The sequence below is a fragment of the Diospyros lotus genome, chromosome 1 (assembly GCF_014633365.1).
Source record: "Diospyros lotus cultivar Yz01 chromosome 1, ASM1463336v1, whole genome shotgun sequence".
NCBI classification, from domain to species: Eukaryota; Viridiplantae; Streptophyta; class Magnoliopsida; order Ericales; family Ebenaceae; genus Diospyros; species Diospyros lotus.
In genome coordinates, this window is record NC_068338.1 from 49393475 (window position 1) to 49418904 (window position 25430).

At 37.4% G+C, this 25430-nt stretch overlaps 2 protein-coding genes across 5 annotated transcripts in view; one reads left to right on the top strand and one right to left on the bottom strand.

Annotated features, from left to right (window-relative positions):
• The window catches only part of LOC127790751 (ATP-dependent DNA helicase SRS2-like protein At4g25120), a 47222-nt gene extending 31859 nt beyond the window's left edge, over positions 1-15363 (top strand). Inside the window, exons 23-29 of one of the 4 annotated variants that reach the window (XM_052320409.1) lie at positions 6580-6785; positions 6919-7012; positions 8999-9049; positions 13074-13136; positions 13236-13295; positions 13843-13999; positions 15061-15363. In XM_052320409.1, the coding sequence (XP_052176369.1) occupies positions 6580-6785; positions 6919-7012; positions 8999-9049; positions 13074-13136; positions 13236-13295; positions 13843-13999; positions 15061-15131 (702 nt within the window). In that variant the 3' untranslated portion in view covers positions 15132-15363. The other 3 variants (XM_052320427.1, XM_052320418.1, XM_052320433.1) reach the window with 3 other exon arrangements.
• A 517-nt stretch (positions 15364-15880) lies between these two features.
• The window catches only part of LOC127810690 (protein ORANGE-GREEN, chloroplastic), a 59556-nt gene continuing 50006 nt past the window's right edge, over positions 15881-25430 (bottom strand). Inside the window, exons 7-8 of the mRNA XM_052350293.1 lie at positions 17006-17142; positions 15881-16185 (exon numbers count right to left, since the gene is read on the bottom strand). Coding sequence (XP_052206253.1) covers positions 16108-16185; positions 17006-17142 — 215 coding nt within the window. The 3' untranslated portion in view covers positions 15881-16107. The remainder of the gene's footprint in view (positions 16186-17005; positions 17143-25430) is intronic.

Consider the following 25430-nt stretch of genomic DNA (forward strand, 5'->3'; position numbering starts at 1 on the left):
AATCTACAGCTAGCTTCACTGCAAATTTCAAGTGGGTTTTTGAGTCCTTCATGAATCCTTCTACAATCTTCCTCATCTCTGTCTTTTAGATAGAATATCTATTCTGCAATTCGAGTAAATCATTCATTTCTAGGATAAGTACATCCTCAAAACCTATGAAATTTCGAGTTTTCCACCATGTAAACTCTATGAAATTTCATTCTGAACTTTTACTTGGAGTTTCTTGTCACAGTTGCACTGTGATCGCTGTCAACCTTCCGTTCCGATATGAATTAGAATCCGCTAGAGAATTGTAAGAGAAGAGAAAGGTTTAGAGAAGAAGGAGAAGAAAGAAAGAAGGAAGAGTTGAGAGGTAGAGAGAATGCAGAGAGTATGAATCTGGAATTGGTTAATTGATAATCGATGCCAACTTATAGGAGCCGTTTGGGCTTATATAGCTGTCTTAGGGTGCTGTCACAGTAGATTGCAGCCCTCATAACCAACTATTTTGTCTTATCCTAGACACCTTTACAGCTGGACATTCTCTCTAACTAACTAACAGCTGGAACAAAAGAGAATTACTATGGAATAATAAAGAGACATAATAGGTAAATAAATCCGCAGCAAAATTTGGCCTTGGTGCCGTGACAATACCCCTCCCTTCAGCGATTTCTTGTGCTTAAGAAATGTTTAGGAGGCTGGCGGTTCGGGGAAATTGTCGTAGTAGTTGGGGAAGGTACTCCCAGGTGTCCTCCCTCACGGATCCTCCTTGCCATTTGACTAGCACCTGAATAAGAGGAGCCCCTTGATGGTAGATGACTTTTCTGTCCAATATAGTCTCGGGCTCCTTTGTGACTTCCTTCTCCCTAGGTAAAACGGGCAAATTTGGGTTCACTCGTTCTTTAGCCATTATGGGGAAGGGCCTGAAGTATTTAGGGCTGAGTTTAAAGACTGGTCCTTGAGAAATGGATTTAAGATGGGGGTATCTCAACCGTAGATAAACATTCTCTCCTACTCCAAATTCTCAGTCAGTCCTCCTCTTATCGGGCTGCTGCTTCATCCGGTTTTGGGCTGATGCCAACTCCTGCTTGAGCTGCTGTATCACCCTTCTCCTTTGCTGAAAATACTCCTCAACTGCAGCAACTGAGGTGCACTCTTTGATGGCCAGTAGAATGGGAGGTTTAAACCCGAATACAGCTTCAAAGGGTGACATCTTAATTGATGCATGGTGGCTGGAATTGTACCACCACTGTGCTAGAGCTAGCCACCTATGCCAACTCTTAGGTTGCAGCAAACACACGCAGCGGAGGTAGGTTTCGAGACTTTGGTTCACCCTTTTTGTTTGCCCATCCGATTGAGGGTTATAGGCAGTCGATAGGTTGAGTTCCGTGCCCATGTTTTTCATCAACTCCCTCCAAAAGTGGCTGGTAAAAATCTTATCCCGATCTGATATGATAGTCTTAGGGACCCCGTGCATTTACTACCTGGTCAGTGAATGCCCTAGCCACTTCTTTGGCTGTGTAAGGGTGTGCTAGCCCCACAGTGCGCAAACTTAGTCAGCCTGTCGACAATCACCATTACGCAATCCTTGCCCTCAGAACGTGGCAGTCCTTCAATGAAATCCATGGACACACTTGTCCATGACTGTTCTGGAATGGGCAGTGGTTGTAGAAGCGCTGGGTATGGCACGTTCTCATGTTTGCATCTCTTACATGTATCACATCCCAAAACAAAGTCCTTGATCGTTCCCCTTAGCCCGGGCTAGTGGAATAAGCTGTCGCACCCTCAAGTAGGTGTTTTGGATGCCCGAATGTCCCCCTAAGGGGGACTCATGAAGTGACTGCAGAATTTTCCTCTTAAGCTCCTCCTTGTGGCCTATTACTATTCGGCCTTTATACGTCAACAGCCCATCCACCATCGTGTATCCTTCTGCCTTCCCACTTCCCAGAGCCAATTTTTCCAACAGGCCTTTAATTTGGTCATCTCCCTCATAGCTGTGCACCACCTCTTTACACCATTCGAGAATTACCACAGTCATGGTGACGGCTCTTACTTCTTCTTGGCACCGGGACAATGCATCCGCTGCTAGGTTCTCTTTCCCTTTCTTGTATTGAATAGAGTAGTCCAAGCCCATTAGTTTGGGCATCCCCTTCTTTTGGAGTTGAAATTGAAGCTTTTGTTGGAGTAGAAACTTCAAGCACTCGTGATCTGTTTTGATAACAAACCTTCCTGCCTCCAACTAATGGCGCCACTTTTCCACAGCCATTAGGACAGCAAGAACTCCTCATAAACACTAAGCCCAAGGTGTCTAGGATTGAGGGCTTAGCTTAGAAAAGCCAATGGTCTTCCATCTTGCATCAACACCGCACCTATCCTGACTCCACAAGCATCGGTCTCAAGCACGAAGGGCTTGTTGAAGTCTGACAGTCCTAGTGTGGGTACCCTGCTTATTGCTAACTTCAGCCCTTCGAAAGCAGAATCTACCTCCGGCCCCCACTGAAAGTTTCCTTTCTTTAACAGGTTTGTAAGTGGTTTGCTCATGACCTCATACCCTTTAACAAACCTGCGGTAGTAACCAGTTAGCCCCAAAAATCCCCTAAGAGCTCTGATTGTAGTGGGTTTTGGCCAGCTGAGCATGGCCTCCACCTTGCTGGGATCGATGCTAATTCCTTCTTCTGAAATTAAGTGTCCCAAGTATTCCACTTGGTTCTGGCCAAATGCACATTTAGATTTTTTGATAAATAGCTGGTTTCTTCTAAGGACCTCAAGAGTGATTCTTAGGTGGATGAGGTGTTGGTTCAAGGTGGGGCTGTATACAAGGATGTCATCAAAGAACACAAGGATGAACTTCCTTAAATAGGGTTCAAATATTTGGTTCATTAGAGATTGGAAAGTGACTGGGGCGTTAGTGAGCCCAAAGAGCATCACTAAGAACTCAAAATGACCATGGTGTGTTTGGAAGGCCGTTTTGTGGATGTCCTCGGGCTTCATCCTTATTTGGTGATAGCCCGAGCGCAAATCTAGCTTGGAAAAGAACTTGGCTTGGTGTAGCTCATCCATAAGGTCTTCAACAAGGGGTATGGGAAACTTGTCTTTGATGGTTAGAGAGTTAAGTTGGCAATAATCTACACAAAAACGCCAACTGTCATCTTTTTTCTTTACCAATAGGATGGGGGAAGCAAATGGGCTTTGGCTTGGTTTAATGAAGGATTGGCTCAACATCTCTTTTACCATCCTTTCGATTTCAGTGTTTTGGATGGGAGCATAACAGTATGACCTGACATTGATGGGCTCTACATTCGGTTTTAGGTTAATGGCATGGTCCAAAGTTCGGTTAGGAGGAAGGGTCTTTGGTTCCACAAAGAGGTCCTTAAAGTCTGCCAGCAATTCATCAATAAAGGGTAATGTGCATACCTGGTCGACACCTTTACGCTTGTGGCTGACAGTGAGTTGTAGCTCCCCCAACCCTCTCCCATTAGGATTCTCTTCCACTTCCACAATGGAGAACAACTGTGTGAACTGACTCCATTTTCTCTTGAGGACCCTTTGCGGCCTCTTTCCCGTGATCATCTTGCTGGTCGCAACTTCTTGCCCACTGGTAAGCGTCATCCTCTTCCCTTCTTTTTCAAATGAGACTTCCATTCGGTTGAAATCAAAGCTTATGGGACTCACTCCCTTCATCCAATCCACTCCTAACACCACATCACACCCTCCTAGCTGCAACAATCTAAGGTTTGCCTCAAATTTTTCTTCCTGCATTTCCCATATGAAACCCAGGCAGGCCAAATTGCTCATTACCCAGTTTCCATTAGCAACTACCACACTCAAGGGCGGTGTCCCAATGAGTTGGCACTTTAGCTTCCTAGCGGTGCTATTATCAAGGAAACTATGGGTGCTCCCACTGTCAATTAGAATTGACAAGCTGCCTTCCTTCACCTTCCCTTCAACCTTAATTATCTTGTTGTTGGTGATCCCCTTGAGGGCATGGAGGGATATTTCTCCATCATTCTCCCCTCTAATCTCTCTGAAATCTTCATCTCCTTCTTCCGCCTCTAGTTCACCCTCCTTATCTCTTTCTGGCAGTAATAGTTGGCGTTTGCATTGGTGCCCAGGATAGTACTTATCCCCGCACCTGTAACATGCGCCAGGAAGCTTCTTAGTCTCCTCCACCCGTCCCCCTTGATACGGACCACCTATATTTCTCCCTCCTGTATTTCCTTTCACCGAGTCTCTATAAGTCCCTTTACTGCTCACCCTTTGCTGCCAATTTGCCCCAGTTATCACTTTCTGTTGCTGTCTCTGCTTTTTCATAAGGGCTTCAACCACTAGCTCCTGCAGTTTGGCACTCTCTGCCGCTTGTTCCACCGTCTGAGGCCTTATCATTTTCACCATCGGTCACAAATCCTCATTGAGGCCGCTGAGGAAGCTGGAAACAAAGTAAGCTTTCGATAGGTGGGGGTCATTGTTACTCATCAATGACCTCAACTCCTCAAAACGTCTCAAGTAAGACCCAACATTTCCCGCTTGTCTTAACTTAATGAATTCCTCTATAGTGTCCGACATGGTCCTCTCCCAGAACCTTTCACATAGCTTTTCTGAAAACTCCCTCCAAGTATAATTCTCCCTCGTTCGGGTCCATCCTTAGAACCATGCATCCACCGTATCGTCAAAGTAAGCCGCAGCTTGGGCCACCCTTATTTCTGCTGGTACATTATACCATTCGAACATCCGTTCACACTTCCTAATCCACCACCTAGGATTAGTTCCTTCAAATACCGGGATCTCCATTCTAGGCATTGGAAATCCTAGTTGGGGTGAAGTAAGTCTGTCCTCTCTTCCTCTCCTTGTTTCAGTTCGATCTCATCGTCCTGCTCAACCTCAACCTCTGAGGTCCCATTTCCTCAGTTCATCCTTTCATTATGTAAAATAGGTTATGTTCTAGTTCTAGGAGGGAAGTCAGGGGCTATTCTTACCTGGTTTTGTTGGGTGAACATCAGCATGAATCGCTGAAGCTGATTTCCCATCTCCTCTCTCATCTGGTTGAGATCTTCCCTCATTTGATTCAACCCATTTTCAAGCCTACACTCCAGTCCTCCGATAGCCTCGTTGTTCTTCTCAGATCCCAGTTCCAAATGATCCACGCGACGTTGGAACTCCCCCATGGTCGAGGTGACTTGCTGGAGTTGTGACTCCATATTCTTCATGCGAGTTCCTTCGGTCATTACTTCGCGTTGTTACTCTGCTGTCGGAATCGATGCTCTTATACCAAATGTCATAGTTGCGCTGTGACTGCTGTCAACCTTCCGTTACGGTGTGAATTAGAATTCGCTAGAGAATTGTAAGAGAAGCGAAAGGTTTAGAGAAGAAAGAAAGAAGGAAGAGTTGAGAGGTAGAGAGAATGCAGAGAGTAGGAATCTGGAATTGGTTAATTGATAATCGATGCCAACTTACAGGAGCCGTTTGGGCTTATATAGCTGTCCTAGGGTGTTGTCACAGCAGATTGCAGCCCTCATAACCAATTATTTTGTCTTATCGCAGACACCTTTATAGCTGGACATTCTCTCTAACTAACTAACAGTTGGAACAAAAGAGAATTACTATGGAATAATAAAGAGACATAACAGGTAAATAAATCCGTAGCAAAATTTGGCCTTGGTGCTGTGACATTTCTTTCTTTGGAAGTATGATGACCTCCCATTTTAGTAATCAACAGAAATTCCTTCTTATGCATGTAAAAGTAAATTGAAAGGTTTATTACTCAATGAATTTTCGTGGCTCAAATATTGGCTTATTTGCTCTTTAGCCTTTAGGGGAGAGGATTATGGAGTTAGCAAGTGTAAAGGATGGTTTCAAGCTGTAATGGGCTCATGTGACTCCCATTATGGAGGATTATGGAGTTAGCAAGTGACTCACATTTTATTATTACCAATGAGAAAAGCATCATCGTAAAATAGTAAAGGATGGTTTCAAGCTGTAATGGGCTCATGTGTCAGGTCCAACGGATCTAACAAGTATTTCTCAAGAATTCCACAAGGAATTATGGAGAATTGTGTAGAAGAGACTTGATCGAAGAGAGAGAATAAGAAGAGAGAGAGAGAGAATTTAGAGGGAATTTCAAGATTCAATTCATCCATGCCTTTCTCGGGTGAGATCAGTCTCCATTTATATTGATCGTCACACAATCAAATGGAAATTCTCCTGCCCAACGACCACTTGCATCCTAACTGCCCAGCGCCACTTGCAACAAGCATGTGCATGTTGTTATTCTCTTTCCCTCCTAATTTCCCAAATTACAATCAGTTATTTAGGTGGTACATGACATCATGGTACTTATTGGTGTCTGGATTTTGTGCTTTCAAATTTTGATAGAACATTGTGATTATTTTGGATTTACAGACCTTCAATCCTTACTCCAGATTGTTTCTGATACATGCATACAAGTTAAGAGTTATCTTTTATCTATAATATGTATTTGTAGTTGAGAAGAATGTGTTCGTTTTCATTTGATGGTGATTTGTGTATTGTGTTTAAATGCTTCCTAGTTTTGCTATATCTGTCATTCATTCTTTCTCTATTCCTTTTTCCTTCTTGGGTTTTAAGGCTGAGCTGAATTCAGAAGACCCTCAAAGAAAGGACCAACAAATTCAGAACGTAACTTCTGATTTAACTGTTGGCCTTCGAAAAGAAATGTTATCTTTGGAAGCAGATATGGAGCCGAGTGATACTGTCAAGATTGTGGCGCATGAAACTTCTAGAGTGCCTACGGAATCATATGTGACATGCAATGGGACTAGTTTTTTGAAAAGGTGTTTTTCCAAGTGGTGGTGGGATTCATAGATTAATATTTGTCTACCAATCACAACATTTTGATAAGAATTCTATATTGATTAATATCTTCTTTTCTTTTCTTTTTGGTGCTGAAATATAATTGGTACACAGGTTCAGTGTGGATGACCGAGCAGTTGTTTCCCATTTGTTTCGTCAATGGGCCAGGAAGCCAGCATTTCAAGACCCAAAGAGATTACTTGACAAGGTGACTTATTTATTTTCTTTCTGTATGCTTCTTTTCAATTTCTAGGAAGAATTCTGTTCAAGTCCAGAACTTGAGAAAATTTTGAACTATCTTCATTTATATCCATTTAAGATTTTTCTCACACGTGATGCACACAGTATGCTTATTTAATATAATGTTTATTTTATGCTATTTTGTTCAAATTTCTTTGGCATTTCCCTGTAATTAAGGAAACATAAGAGACGAACCAACAATTTTGAATTTGCATGAAAACTCTTACGTGTCAATATTATGTGGTTTATGCTGAGCTTGCAGAACCTGGCAGAAATATTTTTAAATAGAATAGATTATGTCTAAGATTATGACTTTGGCCTTAACGTTGAAATCATTCATAGTTCATGCAGTGATTACTGTGGGTTAGGTTGCTATCTTCAAATGGAATTTTATTGTTTTAGTTTGTATTGTTGAAGGTTACTATTCCTTTGAGCAGCCTTGAACTAACCTATTGCCCTTTGGTAGTAGACTGATAATTTGTAAGAAATTTTGAATTACTGAATCACAATTCCTGGTATTAATTTTTTTTAATTTATAATTTAGATTTGATAACTTTTTGTGAAAGGATTTTAGTAGCTTTTGTGTGATTTTGTAGTTTGCAATAAAATAGCTTTTGTAATAAGATTATAATCTGTAGTAAGGTATTCTTGATCCAACAAAAAGATATTGTTGAGTTTGAAAGATATTATCTGATTATCTTTGATACCAGAATTCTCACTGGTTTGAACCAGTGATCAAACTTCTAAATAAGAGTGTCTTGGAGAAGTAGAAAGAGATTAAGATGTGAGAGGACCACAAATAGAAATTTAGTATGTAGCAAAAGAGGTAGAGGAAGATTAAAAAAACTTGGGTTTGATGTTAATTATATGGGCCTTATAAGAGATGAGGCCATACGTAGAAATGAATGAAAGTATAGAATTCATATAACTGACTCCACATAGTTGGATAAAGGCTTTATATGTTGTGCAATTTAGATTTGATTACTTTCCATTATAGGGTTTTAGTACATTTTTGTTTGAATAAGTAGTTTGGATTTGAATAGATTTTGTGATAGGATTTTAGTCTATTAGAAGTTATTCTATGTAAAAAAAGATATTGTTGAGTTCGAAAAAGTATCTGATTATCTTCCCACTTGATTTAACTTTCTCTCCCGTTCCCACTGTCTTCTTCGACTCACCAGCTTCCTCTTTTTCCTCCATCACCCAACTTCTTCTGCCTCTAGTTTTCACTCTCTTCTAGCTTTTGTGACCTCATTATTGCTTATCAACAGTTCTTTCATATAAGAACTTTGTTCACATTTTCTTCAGACTATTCCAAGTAATTGCATAGTCTTGAGATCTCCACCATGATTCTTTGTAGGTGCTTGTCTACTGCCTTGCTTCAATAGTTACCCATTTATCTTTTCTTCTCACTTGATGGGTTTCCTCAACATTCTTTCTTGCTTCATTTCCCTTTGACTAAAGTTACACTATATGGTGCTGAGCAGCGTTGCTAGTTCATATTTTTGTTGACAGTTGTGGCATTTTAAGAAAGATTTTGACTTCATTAGTTCATTATCCTATTACATTGGTGTTTTGGGGGCTGGATTACTAATGTCTTTAGTCAATCCCCTGTTTCAGCTTCCATATATTGGCATTTGATGTAGCATATTGAATTCCATTTCAAGTTTTGTAAAACCTTGAAGTGTTTCTTGTTGATTTTGGCTCATAATGTGTGCTACATTTTCACACCAAGAATTTGGCTCCGGTCTATTGTGCTACATCTTCTCCATGATCTTATTATCCCTGCGCAACCCCCCCCCCCCCCCCCCCCCCCAAATACCTTAACACTTGAGTCTCTCTTATGTCTTTCTTGATTCTCACATTGTGATACACGAGTTAACTTATTTATGTTTTTTTTTACTTTACATTTACTCATGGTTTATCTTTTACATTTCACCCTGCTGAGATATAGGTTGCCTTTGCAATTGATGAGCGCCTAAGAGTGAAGAAAAGCACGCACAAGGTTATTCATCTTATTAGTTTTTTTTTTTTTTCTCTCTCTATCTCTTCTTCTTGCTCTTTGAATATGCTTTTTTCTTTGAGTGTGGGATCATAAGAATCTATCATGTACGTATCATGTGACATTAAGATGGATATTCATATGTTAGCCTAAGGGATACACATGTAAAGGTTACCATCATTCCATTAGGTGGCAGGTATTTGTGGTAACCTGTATTAGGTTTTTGGATTGCATTAGTGTTCTGCCATTTGGTTAATGGTTGTACATGTTCATTAGTTGGGCAACTTTGAGCAATCAACTCATAACTTGGTCTCCTGGAGAAAAATTGGGAAAAATTGTGCCATGGTGTATGCTATTTGCAGACGACATAGTGTTGGTGGATGAAACAAAAGAAGGAGTGAACACTAAGCTTGAGTTATGGAGAAACAATTTAGAATCTAAGGGATTTAAATTAAGCAGAAAGAAAACAGAATATATGGAACGTAAATTTAGTAAGAATGCAAGAGTGGAGGATGTTATAATAAAATTGGAAGACCAAATCTTACAAAGAAAAGACCATTTTCGATATTTGGGATCAGTGATTCAAAAAGATGGAGAAATTCACGAGGATGTCACACATAGAATTAAGGCAGGTTGGCTAAAATGGAGAAATGCATCGAGGGTGTTATGTGATGATAAAATCCCATTAAAATTGAAAGGAAAATTCTATAGGACAGTTATAAGACCAGTTTTGTTGTACGGCTCAGAATGTTGGGCAGTCAAATACCAACATGAGCAAAAGACGAGTGTAGCGGAGATGAGGATGTTAAGATGGATGTGCGGCCATACAAGAAAAGATAAAATAAGAAATAAAGTTATTCGTAATAAGATAGGAATAGTGCCAATAGAGGAGAAGATGAGAGAGACTATACTAAGATGGTTTGGTCATGTGAGAAGGAGACCAAGAGACGCTCCTGTGAGGAGAGTTGATGAAATAGAACAATTAATCAAAAAAAGAGGTAGAGGCAGATCTAAGAAGACTTTGAGGGAGACATTAAAGTTTGATATGAAGTGTATGGATCTCAATGAAGATATGACAAAAGATAGAAATACATGGAAGTCTAGAATTCATATAGCCGACCCCACATAGTGGGATAAAGGCTGGATATGTTGTTGTTGTTGTTGTTTTAGGCCATGTTCTCTTTGTTGTTTTCAGGTCATTTTTAGTTTTCAATTTTTTCAAAATAGTGAAGATGTGTTTACTTTCATATTTTTAAAAATGCATTTTCGAAAACAAGGAAAATTTTTATAAAGAAAACTCAAAACAACGAAAAGTCATTTTAGTTGTTTTCATTACAAACACGCTCAAAATTTTCAAAACACTACAGAAAAAAAGAACACGTTTTCAGCAATCTCAAAACAGACACTCAAAACGAATAGAACAACTGAAACACAAAATTAAAAACTGAAACACAAATAGAACAACCCCTTAAGTTTTCAAAGTTTATCGTGGCAATCTTGAGCTTTAGTGGTTTAGAGGTTTAAGAGAAAGGTTTACTTTGAGTTGGAGACCTAATTTAAACGTAATCAGAATGGGTTCTACTACTCTATAGGATGAAACCTGTTTAATATTATGCTTTAGGAGTTCTAGCCAGCTATTATTTCATGGACCCTTGGCTACTTGCTCGTGAACATACACACGTAAGACTTGGCTAGTAGAAGTCTCCTGGTGGACATGTACCCAAAAGAATAAGGTTGCGTTCTCTTCGCTGTTTTCAAGTCATTTTTAGTTTTTAATTTTCTAAAATAATGAAAACGCGTTCTCTTTACTGTTTTTAAAAATGTATTTTTGAAAACAAAAAACATATTTATAAAGAAAACTCAAAACAACAAAAAGTTGTTTTGAGTGTTTTCATCCAAAACAAACTCAAAATTCAAAACACATTTATTTATTCATATTTTATTATTATAATGAAAAAAAATATTACAAAATTCATTAACTTTTAAATGTAGAATTTTTTTAATAACTTATAAACATTAAATATTTTTAATTTACTAAATAATCAAATTTATTGAATAAAATATCATTAAAAAATTATTTTTAAAATTTCAAATAGAACGCGTTTTCTAATTTTCTGTTTTGAGAAATAGTTTTTCAAAATGATAAAGAGAACGCGTTTTTAATTTTCTAAAAATAGATTACCAAAACAGAAAACTGAAAATGAATTCAAAACTCAAAACTAAAAATTGAAAAGCAAAGAGAACGCACCCTAAAATTCTAGCACAAATCCTGGGAAAGAGAAATAATATGATGAAGGAGAGTTCATGGCCTGTGAGTTGAAGGTTTCTTTGGTTGGTCTCTATATATCAACAACAAGAACTGCTACTTTAAAAGTTATGATGTATTGAGAAGCTAGATAACTATTCACATGTGCTAAGAGAGCTTACTGTTGTACAATAGCCAAAGATCATGTTCTCCTGGAACAACAAATGCACCTTATGAAGCACAATGCTATGGTGTTTGACAATAGCAACAATGTTCTAAAACGCGCTAAGCGCTAGTTGAGTGTCAGACGGGGACCTAGCGCCTAGGAAAAATGTTGTCTTTTTTTTTTTTTTGTAATTTTTGCGAGGAAGATGGCTTGTTGGCTTGGACGAAGATGGTGCAGCAAAGAGCAAGGAGGAAGATGGCCATACGTACTGGAGGAAGAAGAGCGAGAACTTGTAGGGAGAGAATGGCCCGATCGGCGGCGAGAGAGAGAAACGACGAGATTGGAGATGACGACAAGTCCGACGAGAGAGAGTGAACGGGAAAACGAGAGAGAATGGGAAAGCAATGAGAGAGAGTAATGATGAGAGAGAGAGAGAGGGAATGATAATCGGCCCAGGCAGCTAGGCGCCAATCAGACCCTATTTATCGGGCCCGGCGCCAAGGGCCACCTAGCACCCTAGGTCACCTTTTAGAACACTGAACAGCAGTTAATTGGTAAAAGTCCATAGATTCCATACTAATAATTTGCCAACAGGGTATATTCAGACAGCAAAAAGTTAACAGAATGTGCTCTTCTCGTTGTTTTAAGAAAGGGTTTATCATATGAATTAACAAGATGACTTCTGTTCTTCTGAAGATTACCCCTTATGAGATTTACTGTAAATGTCATTTGTCAGTGTCAAGGTAATGAATGTTGAATTGCTATTCTTAAGTGCTTCTGAATGTTTATCTTTATTAGCTTATTAAGGGTATTAATTTGTGGCAGTGTTTATTACATACGAAATGAAGAAATAAACTGCATCAAGGAAAATTTGGAGTCATGACAATGAGACTTCAGCTTCAAAAATTATGTGCCAGTGCCCAAATAAGACTTCGTTGGCTGTTGTATTTTTCTGAAACAATAGGTATAAAAATCTGAAAGCAAGCCACTAATCTTTGTATTTGCTTGTGGAATTTTTTTTTTTTTTTGTACAAGAGAAAAATACGATTAGAAACAATTGCCTTCACATATGACAATGGTGCCATTTAAAGAACTGCACAAAAAGAGAAGTTTACGAGGCAGGGTTTCAAGCAGAGACTTTTACCTGAGATAGAATTCCTTAACTTGTGCATTGGTTTGTCCATTTTCAGAAATCATTACTCAGATTCTGGCTTTCTCCTTTATGGCTGCAAAGGATGGTCTCTAAACAAAACTGGAGAGAGAGCATAGGGAAAGGAATCTTTCTGTGATCGAGTTATTTGTTTTTCCAGGCAATTATTTTGGCTGTCCTCGGCCATTCTAAAGGGGAAAGAAATGTGAGAAAATAAATTCTCAGGTTTAACACATTTAATAGTATAAGACTAGTTTATAGAGGGTGAAAACTCTGGAATATAATGTGGATTGTTAGTCAGTGGTCCTCGGCAAGGAGAAGAATCACATTATGGATCATCTAAAGCTTGTGTTGAACTATTATACGCACATAAATGCACTTGATAGGAGCACAAGTATGATGTATCTACTCATGAATAGATATTTTGGTAGATAGCATCAGCAAAATGACTCATGAAACATGCCAGGATGTCATGCGTGTGCTGAGGACCTGCTTGGGGTGTGATGAGGCATTTCAATATGCAAACTATGTAAGTTCGTTTTTAGTTCCAGAAAATATCAGCTTTGCCATATAATGTCAAAAGGAGAATATTCTTGTTTTTTCATTATTATATTGTTTGTTGAAACAGATTCTGATGTGGGAGAAAATTCCTGCTGATAAGCGTGCCCTTTTGATGAGGGAGAAACAGGTATGACTTTCTGTTAGTAACACACTGCAGTATCTCTGAAGCATATGCATGTGCAGTTTAAGTGTTTAGATTACTAAGATTGGGAACTTCAGACTGTATGTCAGATATGGTTTATTACAAATCCATGCCACGCTTTTCGTAGGTATTTTACCGACTTTCCGAGACTTCTTCAGGCTTATTACAGTGTATCATTGATCGGCAATGAAGAGCCATAATAAAACCTTTGGTGTTTAATGTAATTCTCCATATACTGATGCCAGTGGATTTCCAAAAGATATTCAAGTAATTGAGTCCACAATGATACATGATAGAACATAATTATCCGGATTACAGCATCCATGCTTGTACAAACATGCACTCACATGCAGATGAGCATGTGTTGTAACCATTGTCATAAACTTTTATATCTTGTTTCTATGGATTGAATGAAGTGCCACAGTATGTCCTTCCAAAAAAATGGCTGTTGACCTTTTGCATTTTGTATAAGATTTTTTTTTTTTTTCGTCATTATTGTTCTGAACTAAATTGCCTTGCTTTTATCTTCTAGGAACATTTTCAGAAACTAAGGATTGAGAACGCTATGAGTTCATCCGCCCCCACCTCCAAACAGGTAATATACAGTTGCTGCTGGATTATCTGTCTCGCATTAGTTCTCCTTTCATGGCAAATAATGGGCGTAATCATCACCGAGTTCAGGTTCTGTGGTACATGCCCTCCTCCTTACTTTATACATGTCTAAAACCATGAGAATCCATGCAAACCAATTACATAATTGATGCATTGTTCTGTTTTGATTAAGCCCAATTGTAGGTGTTATTATGATGTGTTTGAGTAACTTCATATAAATAGAACATTTATCAGAAGATGGTCCTTTAATTTAATTTTTAAGCAATGAGCTCGTACAATAAAAAATAATAGGACTATATCACTTGAAAAGATTTATTAAAAGATGTCTAGTATTTTGCTCTCAAACCATATCACCTTGTAGTTTCAAGATATTTTTCTATGACACCCATTTGGTTCACTATATTTAAAAGTTTAAAGTTGCCTATTAAGGTCAACCTTCTTTTGGATTTCTTTGCTAGATGAACACGAAAAGTTGTTTGGCATTATTATTGGAAGGATAAAATCCACTTATATGTATAAATTTGTCAACTTTTTATGAAAAATAACACATCAAGCATTAATTTTTCCATGTAACTTTAGCTATATCAATTTTATCTCCTCAATGATTTTTATTTATGGTTATCTTTTATAGATTTTTTATAATTCATATTATACTTAAAAGTTTCTCATCAAATTTTTCTTAGTTTCTTTTGTGGAATACTTGTTTCATTTCTTTTTTTTTTTTTTTTTTCACAAGAGCTTTTATTAATTTTTTTTCCACATAATCAAATCATTTTAATTATGTCTCACACATCTTTATTTAAACATAATACTATTACATAAAATTTTAAATGTTTTTTTTTTTATTTTCTTATTACAACTTGATTTTAAATTTTACCATATCATTTGCACTTCTATATATATACACACACACACTTACCCACTAATTATCCACACTTATTTTTACCATAAATTTATGTTATTTTGCATTTTGTTTTTCGATAAGCTTCCCCTTAGCAACGAAAAATAAATTTTAGGTTTATAGATGATTGCAAGGGAAGATGTTTTATGGCTGTACTTTTCTGCATTAAAGCTTCATCAACATTGCCTGTCTACTGCTGGTAATCTAACAAGAAGCTTTTTACTTAATGTATGGCAGATTGCTTATCTACAGAACTTGGGATGCACAGTGGTCCCTTCTTCCCGTCTCCATGCCTCTCGTTTAATTGAGGAATACAAATCACTGTAGCAAAGAGACGGCCATTCTTGGTGGTCAGTCCCTGCAATAAGTTTGCCTGCGTGCATGTTTACAATGTGCATAAATAAACAATTACAACATAACTTATGTTGTTAAACATTTTTAAACCAGTGAAAGAACAATTGGTTTTCACCTTGGTAAAAAAAGAAAAAATAACATTTGTTTTTTAACATTACATTTGTTTATTTCTCTCCACTAGTTTTAAATTGTCCTTTTTTTTTAACTAAAAAAAGTACATCTATGTTCTAAAAATTACCTTGTGTAGGAGTAATTCATTTAGCCTTTTGGCTCACCAATTAAATGGCCTGGGGAGTTGGTTCTTCACTGAGTGCCCAAAAGTCATATGAAATTAACAGTTTTATCTATTAAATTTCAGGGACTTGTTATAAATCTTTTCATTCTTAAATGCGAATAAATTCATGAGGAGTTACTAATTGAGCCACTAAATCTTTTCATACCAATGAATAGTCCTCGGTTTTGATAGAGCATGGTGGAAACCATTCTATCTATAGCTTGTTTCTCTAGCCATTTCTGGAGAATTTTAAAGATTCTTTTAACAGTTCAACTTCAACTTCAGGCCTAAGGGGCTCTTTCCCATCCTGAAATCAAGAAATAGAGTTCCGAACTGCTCAGCTGGAGAATCTCAAAATACAATAACGATTGGAAGAACGACCCATTTCCAAAATTCCTTCATCAGCTCTATGTAAGATTAGAAAGCAAATTCAATCTCGAAACAAATAATATTTTATCATTTTATGCTTAGAAAACAGGGTGGGTCGACCCTTTGCGGTACAGCCACAATTACAAACGTGTGCTTATTCTTGTCGCGCTATCAGCACTTTTTATATACAGTTACAACAAGAGTGCTACCATGTCATTACCATGCCAATGTAGCAGGAAACTTTACATCTTAGGATAGAATTAGGCGGGAAAATAATAACAGGTTTTCTAATCAAAAGGATCGATCCGTGGATCATGCTCGCTGGCCATCGCCATCCCTGTACAGAGGCACGTAGGGCACATGACCTGCAAAATGAACAGATGTTTGAGAAACCCCTGGGCCAAAGCATGGAGCTTTAAACATTTCCGTGGTCACAGGTTCAAGTTCACGGTATCACTGTCGCTTTTACAAGCTAAATAAGCATCTTAGGCTCCATTAGTTTCAACAAAACACATTTTACAGTGGAAAAAGAAATTCATATGAAAATGTTTCACACGAAAATTTGGCATAAAGAAAAATATTTTCCAAAAATGGGCTCAGTTTTTATCTTTGAATTTACATAAAGAATAATCAAATTAAGAATACTTGCTAAATCCAACCTGATAAGAGCTTTGGAGTTTTTATAAGATATTCAATAAACCAAAATTAAAATACACTTCACATTCTTAACCCTTAGTGTTTTTGAGTTTCAAGAAGAAAATATTCATTTTGGTCATTATTGTTTGGCATAAAGAAAAGATGAAGGTGTTTTGATGGAAGGTAAGTGAGTTTATGGTTTTTCATGCGTAAAAAAAAATGACTCACCAAAATTCATTTCCCTTTTTTATTTAAATAATTTTTGCTACAAAAATATTTTACATATTTTTTGTAACCGGACAAAAATTAGGTAAAATATTTTACTGTTTTACATTGAAACTGATGGAGCCTTAATGATCTTTCCTAGTGGTACAAGCGACTTCTAGGAACTAATGTAAATCCTCAGGTGGTCAACCATGGAATTGATTTTAACTATGCTTTACATGCTGTGTGGACTAGTGGAATGGCTAAACTACCACCCCTAGTAAATAGCCTACGGATACTCATAAGAAAAAATGTGGAGATCAAAATGGCAGGGGTGGGTCAAACCTTTCCAGAACCTGAACAGTTTGAGCACCGTTCAGTTTTTGGTGGTTCCAGGGGTTGATCTCTGCCATTGACTGTCGATGATGGTTCAATAAGGACAAGTGCACCTGTGCTTGAACAGCGAGCACAAGCAAGATACCCTGCATCAGTCAGATGACAGCATGTTAAGAACATTATATATATATAACGCAGGAGTCACAGAATAGAATGTAGGAGGCTCAAACTAGAAAAAAGTTCAATAGCATTTCAAACATACCATAATGTTAAAGCTTTTAAAATATTTGGATAAGCTGCCTATTATCAGCTTTACGGAGGATTTGGACCACGTTACCTTTCTACTCTAAAGCTATCAGTTTGCTGAGTTTATGGGTGAAGCAGCTCAAACGCAGTGGATGCCTCACTTGAGGTACTTCAGTTCAAAAAGGAAAAAGGATTTTGGTCACTGAAATTGGGACAGGTTTCGAGCACCAAATTACACATTGCACTATGGCGTTATATCCCTGGGCAAGGTAACACCTACCTAAGCAAAGGAAGGGTCTAAGATACTCTCAATTATAATGTCATACATAAAAATAATAATAATAAACATATAAAAAGTGAAAAAGATAATCAAATAATGTGTAAATACTCTAAATTATAAATCCTTTTAATATTGTTCAAAGGGTCAATTACCAAACTTAGGCCAGCATATCAATCCTACAACAAAGTTCAAAACTTATCAATTTTACATTTAAATTTTCAATTTTGTAGCAATTGTAAAACACCATTAAAACTTAAATAATAATACTCTTTTGATGTATTAATTATTGATTTTTCTTCCTATTTTTCAAATTTGACCATGCACATAATGACCAACTCTAATTGTGTACACGGGCAAGTTTGGAAATGGGAAGAAAAATAATAATTAATAAATCAAAAGATGATTAATTATTTAAGTTTTAATGGTGCTGTAGAATTGATACAAACTTGAAAGTTCAAATGTAAAATTGGTAAGTCTTAGATTTTGTTGTAGTTGTAGAATTGATAAACTAACCAAAACTAGGTAACTTTTTGGTAATTAACCTTGTTCAAAGAAATGACTTTGGGATCCTGCAAAAAATAGATAATTTTCATACAAACATCTTTGGAATCTTACAGAAAGTAATAGTTCCAGGCTGGACCCTTTCTTCCACTTCCACTTAATGAAACATATTCAGAAGCCATTATTGTAGTGGTAGAAACAATACTAAAAATATTTTTAAAAAAAGTTATATAAACATAAAGCAAATGAAGAATGAACATTGTTGAAGTTAGAGAATTTTGTGGAAATATAAAAGAATGTACTTATATTTCATGTCTCTTGAATGGGGTGTACAAGGATTACATACTTGTGTTCTACTCTAATGAAGGGAAAGAATACATTCTAAAGATATACAAGACATCTAAGAATACATACAAGATATATAGTTTCCTAATCTAAAGATCATATTTCTCTTAACACTCTCCCTCAAGTTGGGACATAGATGTTGAACATGCCCAGCATGGTACAAACATAGCTCACAGAAGAGGCCTCTAAGCGACTTAGTGAAGAAGTTAGCTAACTGATCATCAGAATTCACAAATGTTGCGATATTATCTCAATGTGTTTGTTTTTTTCACTGGACACAAGATTAGAAACAATATGCATTACAACCTGATTATCACAAACCAACTACATAGACTTGATTTGAATGACTTTTAACTCCACAACAAATTGGTTTAACCACATTAATTCACATGTTGTTAGGGTCATTGCCCTAGATTTAGCCTCTACATTAGACCCAATAACGACACTTTGTTTCTCGCTTTTCAAAGAGACTAAATTGCCACCAACAAATACTCAATATCCAGATGTGGACCATCTATCACTCAAAGATCTTGCCCAATTAGCATTTCTATATCTCACAATCTGACTATGTCCATGATCTCAATATAACACCCTTTGGCTAGGGGCACCTTTAATATACCGAAGGATATGAATCCATGTCTCCCAATGACTGTCATAGGGTGACTATATATATTGACCTGCAACATTCATAGTTATGAGATATTAGGACAAGTAACTGTGAGATAGTTAAGTTTGTTAACCAATAAACCAATCAAAGATGGTGCCTAGGGTCAGAAATAGGCTCCCTATGTCCCCGTAACAATTTGATATTCAAATCCATAGGGGTATCTACCGACATGCATCCAAGCATCTCTATCTCTTCTAACATATCCAAAGCAGACTTCCTCTGAGGAATATAGATGCACTACTTTGATCATGCCACCTGAATACCATAAAAATATTTCAATTGACCCAAATCCTAGGTCTAAAATTGTTGTTGAAAATGTGCCTTCAACTCAGAGATACAAAAATCATCATCCCCTATGATAACTATATCTTCAACATAGACCACCAAAAGAATGTGACAAGAAGACACGAGAGCGATAAAAGCTTGAATGATCAGCCGCCCTTTCGAGTTAACCCAAACTCTAGGACAACTAAATTGAATCTACTAAAGCAAGATTGAGGAGAATATTTTAGGCCATATAAGGATTTTCAAAGGCGATAAACAAAACTAGGAGGTTGCTCCATATATAAACCTCGTCCTTTAAGTCATCATGAAGAAAAGCATTTTCAATATTCAATTGATGGAGAGGACAATGGAACATGGTAGCAAGAGATAAGAATGACTGAACAGAGGTTATCTTGGCCAAAGGAGAAAAAGTGTCCCCATAATCAAGGCCAAAAATCAGAGTGTACCAATTGGCAATAAGTCAGGCCTTGAGTTGATCAAACTGGCCATTTTGATCAACCTTAACCGTATACATCCAGCCACACCCTCCAGTAGACTTTCCCAGGTACCAAGTCCCATTGGAATGCAAGACAGGCATTTCTTCAACCATTGCAATTTGCCACCTCAAATGAGAGGGCTTCTGTAACAGTTTTGGGAATAAATAGAAGAAATAGAATCAGTATATCCAAGGGACAGAATGATAACTGACAAAATTCAAAATGGGATGTTGATTAACCACCGAGTACCTTTGGAAAGAACCATAGGCAAATCAAGATCATGAGGAGGGTGCCTTGCTAAGGCATTCCTTCCCCTTTTATTCATTCCTAAGGAGCTAATGAAGAAGCAGCGGAATAAACAAAGTGCAGGGATCTTAGAGAAGATAGTGAGTATGCTGAACTCTAATGGGCTTTGGCTAATGAGAGATAGGGGCCAGCCACGTTGGGCTGATCCTTTACTTTTAAAGAAAGAAAAATAAGGCCCCAAATAACCATAAAAGATCTATAAAATATTCTAACAATTTCTCAAGATATTCCAACAACCATCAATGCATAATATTACACTGGAGAGATGCATCTAGAAATTTCTATACGTACATGTATTCTAGTCACCTAGAAATTTTTTTTAAGGTAATATAAAATTTGAACTGATTTATTAAAATCATTCCGTTTAAAGCAATTATAGAAATGAATGAATCTTTATGAAAAGTGTTTAATTTGTCTTCTTTTTTCAACTATCTACTTGACTCATCGAATACTACTCATTATTGATTCCTAAAACTAGCACCAAAAAGAAATATATGTCATCATGGCTGCAAAAATTCTCTCATCCATCACCTACCTACCTCCCTCCGGTAAAAGTTTCTACTTCGCTGTTTAAAAAAATAGAAAATACAATAAAATCTAGTCACGATGAAATCAGAGGATGAAAAAAATAATAATAATAATATTTAAATTTGAGCATAATTTTCTCAAGGGATTGAGATAGATAGGGCGTAAATGATCCAATACGCTTACTGAAAAGCTCATGAACAAACTTGATTTTTACTTGTTTTATATTCATTTATTAATTAATTTAATGAATTTGAACAAGATTTTAAAGGTTGTTTAAACAAACCAATGTCAAACATAGGTTTGTTCAATTTGATAATGTTCATAAACAAGCTCTTTTATTGTTTATATTTTAGCTGTTTTATAATTCATTTATTTAAAGCTCATTTGTTCTTTGTTCAAAAGGGGGCATATATATAGCTTTTTAGGTATTCCTCATTCACTCTCAAATCTTCTCTCTCAAAAAACCCTACACCCGACACTCATCTACCATCGTTCTACCTCGCCTGCGACTGATCGGTGACTGACGACCACCGTAGTCTCTTCCCTCTTTCACTCCAGTTATCTTGTTCTGATTTACCCCCCAAATCTGAGTTCCACATTGGGGTAAGTGTTTCTCTTTTTTGCATCTTATCTTTCTCACAGCCCCTATTTTTTATTTTGTTGTGTTGGTTTATTGGATACTTTGATTTCATATGATTTTCCTGCTATCAATTTGCCTTCTCCACCCAGTAATAGGAAAGGAATCTTTTATTGCTTCCTGTTGTATTTCATATACTCTGCTTTGAATTTTTATTTTTATGGTATCTAAGAGATAGGGTCTTTGTTCTTCTTTGAAAAATTGAGATTTTTGTTCCATGGGCATCTGGATATAGTTATTTATACGTAATGTTTGAAATCATCGTCTGTCGCATATAATTCTTTCAAGCACTCAAACCCAACAATCTCAACACTAAGGGTCTTGATCAAATCCACACGCCTATTCAAAGTATCCGCCACTCGATTATGCTATCCCGACTTATGCAAAATTTTATGTGTTGTAATCACTTGTATTAGATTAGCTTTGGTTATCTCGAGAGGGTTTCTTATCCTGTTAGCATTTGTATATCACTTGTGTTATTTTAGAATGATTGTTTCTAGAAGGGTTAGTTAGCGATTTTTAGTCCGGTTAGTTGGTTGTAACTACCGGTTTAAATACCTTTCTGTTTTACCGACTCAATGTTGTATAAATAGAGGTTGGGTGTGAGGCTTTAGTCAGAGCATTGTACTGTCTTGTTTCGAGAGGGGTGAGAGGAGTATACACGAGGTTTTTACTTGAGATCAGAGAGGGTATATCTTTGTATTCTTGGATAGGGAAACTCTTAACAGTTCTGGACATAAGACTATTGAAGAGATATAGTGCATGTAATCCTTGATTTGATCGTTCAAGATAGTGGAGATAAGATGCCTAAGGCAGTTTGGATGTAGGTCTTCTTTAGAAGACTGAACCAGGATAAATTAGTGTTGTTCTTGTTTTTGGTTTCATGTTCTTTATTTTTGTATTCCATTGATTCTTGTTGTTGTAAGGGTTTAAGAGATTCTATGGGCAGGTCTATTGAAAGTGAGAGTGTCTTAAGAGGGAGCTATGTGACTATCCTATAACAACTTGATATCAGAGCCTATAATCTCTGTGGAATTCAAGATTCTTCAAGAAACCTAAGAAGACAGAATCAAAGGCTTTCAACCGCGATGGCACCAACTGCATCAAGATACGACATCAACAAATTTGAAGGGTCTAATGACTTCGGTCTATGGAGGATCAAGATGGAAGCATTCCTCTGCAGTCAAGGTCTGGAAGGGGCGCTGGAAATAGAGGTAATCGAGACATCAACTGAGAGCGAGACTGAGACACCAGCTCCAACTGTGTGCAGAAAGAGGCTTAGGCGAAGATCAAGAAAAAGGCTTACAGCCTTTTGATTCTAAGCCTTGGAGACAAAGTTCTAAGGGAGGTATCAAAGTTAAAGTCAACGGCCGAAATCTGGAAAAGACTGGAAGATCTTTATCTCAAGAAGACCCTATCTAGTCGGTTATTCCTCAAGGCCAAGTTCTTTAATCTTAAAATGCATGATAATAAAAAACTTCAAGAGCATTTAGATGACTTTAACAAACTATGTTTAGATTTAAAAAAACATAGATGTGAAGTATGATGACGAAGACAAGGCCCTAGTTCTTCTATATTCATTACCTAAGTCATATGAAACCTTTGTGGATATTCTCCAATACGGTAGGAACAAACTTTCCTTAGAAGATGTTATAGGGGCTCTAAATTCTAAAGAATTAAGGATTAAGATGGACAGTAAATCTAACCCCAGTGAGGCCTTAACAGCAAGATCAAGAAACACTAAAAGAGATCGAAAAAATAAGGGTAAGTCAAGGTCTAAATCTAGGAATGGAAAAGGGCCAATAAAATGTTATTACTATCAACAAGAAGGCCATATTAAGAGGATGTGTTCGAAAAGAAAGAAGGATCTAGCCGAGAAGGAAGGTTCTGGAGGAGGGGTGAACTTTTGTGATAGTGGTTATGATAGTTCTGAAGCTTTAGTTGCAAGTGAAAATGTAGAAAGCCAGGAGTGGGTTCTAGACTCGGGTTGCTCTTTCCACATGACTCCAAAACGTCACTGGTTGCAAAACTTTAAAAACTTTAATGGAGGTAAGGTCTTACTGGGTAATGACCATGAATGTGAGGTAAAAGGGATAGGGGACATTCGGCTAAAATTGCATGATGGTTCCCATAAAACCCTCACAGCTGTTAGGTATATTCGAGAATTAAAGAGAAACTTAGTTTCTCTTGGGGAGCTAAATAGAAATGGCTTAAAGTTTAAAGGTGAAGGAGGAGTTGTTAAAATAACTAAAGGGTCCTTAGTGTGCATGAAGGCTAAACTAAGAAATGGAATTTACCTTTTGCAGGCTACCACATTATGTGGTGAAGCTGCAACAATAAGCCCTAAACCCAAATCTAAGGAAACTCTATGGCATTTACGAATGTCTCATATCAGTGAGCAAGGCCTTAGAGAGCTCTTAGAGAGCTCTCAAAGCAAGGTATATTGGATTTAGGTCAAACCATAGGCTTAGGCAAGTGTGAGTCTTGTATATATGGTAAGGCAGCAAAGGTAAAATTTAGTAAATCAGCCATACACTCATCAAAAGAACCCTTAGATTATATTCACTCAGATTTATGGGGTCCAGCTCAAATTGAATCCCATGGTGGCTCTAGATACTTTCTATCAATTATAGATGACTTTTCTAGAATGCTATGGGTATATGTCCTAAAGTCAAAAGATAACACATTTGAAACTTTTAGGGCATGGAAGGCTATGGTGGAAAACTAGAAAGGCAGGAAAATCAAAATTATTAGAACGGATAACAAGTTAGAATTTTGTAATAAGGATTTCAACCAAATGTGTAAGGATGGGGGAATTATTAGACACCTAACTGCACCCGAAAATCCTAGGCAAAATGGTGTTGCAAAAAGGATGAATAGAACCCTCTTAGAGAGGGTTAGATGTATGTTGAACTATGCAAATTTGTCTAAAACATTTTGGAGGGAAGCTGTCACAACAGCAGCCCATGTAATAAACCGATCCCCATCTACAGCTATAAATTTGCTAACCTCATATGAAAGGTGGACAGGGTATAAGCCAAACCTTGACCACCTTAGAGTGTTCGGATGTCTTGCCTATGCACATATAAAATAAGGAAAACTAGAGTCTAGAGCCAAGAAATGCTTGTTTATAGGGTATCCATCTGGTGTAAAAGGTTATAAGCTTTGGAATTTGGAATCAGAAGGGCTGAGGATTATAATAACAAGGGATGTGACATTTGATGAGGATTCTCTCATGAAAGCAGGAAAAGATAAGCCTCAACCAGACGAGAATCAAAGTAGAGATTCAGTCCAGGTGGAGATCTCATAAATCTCTCCAGATTTACCCCAAAACATCCCTGAAGTTGAGTTTGACTCTCCTGAACATAACCCTGATCCAGATCTTGAAGATGACCATGTCCATGAATCTTCTCAATTTGAGGTGGACTCAAGCATAGTAGACCAACCAAACCCAGATAGGTATAGTGTGGCTAGGGACCATCAACCTAGAGTCTGCAGGCCACCTCAAAGATATGGCTACTCAGATTTAGTAACCTATGCCCTATTTAGTGCTTTTGAAATAACAGGCGAAGAACCTCTGTCATATGAGCAAGTAGTGTCTGCTAAGGATGCTGATAAGTGGGTGGAAGCCATGCAATTCGAGATAGCTTCCCTTAAGAAAAACCAAACTTGGAAGCTGGTGGAGAGACCTAAAGGGCAGCTAGTAGTAGGCTGCAAATGGCTGTTTAAAATCAAGGAAGGGGCTGGAGAAAACTCTAAACCTAGGTACAAAGCTAGGCTAGTTGCTAGAGGCTTTACCCAAGTCCCAGGAATAGATTTTAATGAAGTTTTTTCCCCTGTAGTAAGGCATTCTTCTACAAGGGTGTTGCTGGCCATCACAGCTAAATTGAACCTTCATTTAGAGCAATTGGAAGTCACAACTGCCTTCCTTCATGGAGACCTTGAAGAGAGAATTTATATGCTCCAACCAAAGGGTTTTGAAGCTAAGGGAAAGGTGGAGAAAGTGTGCCTCCTTAGGAAATCACTGTATGGACTTAAACAGTCCCCAAGACAGTGGTATACAAAATTTGATTCAGTTATGATAAATCAAGGTTATCTAAGGAGTTCCTATGATTGTTGTATATATTTTAAACATGTCACACCTAGTATTTCTATCTATCTAT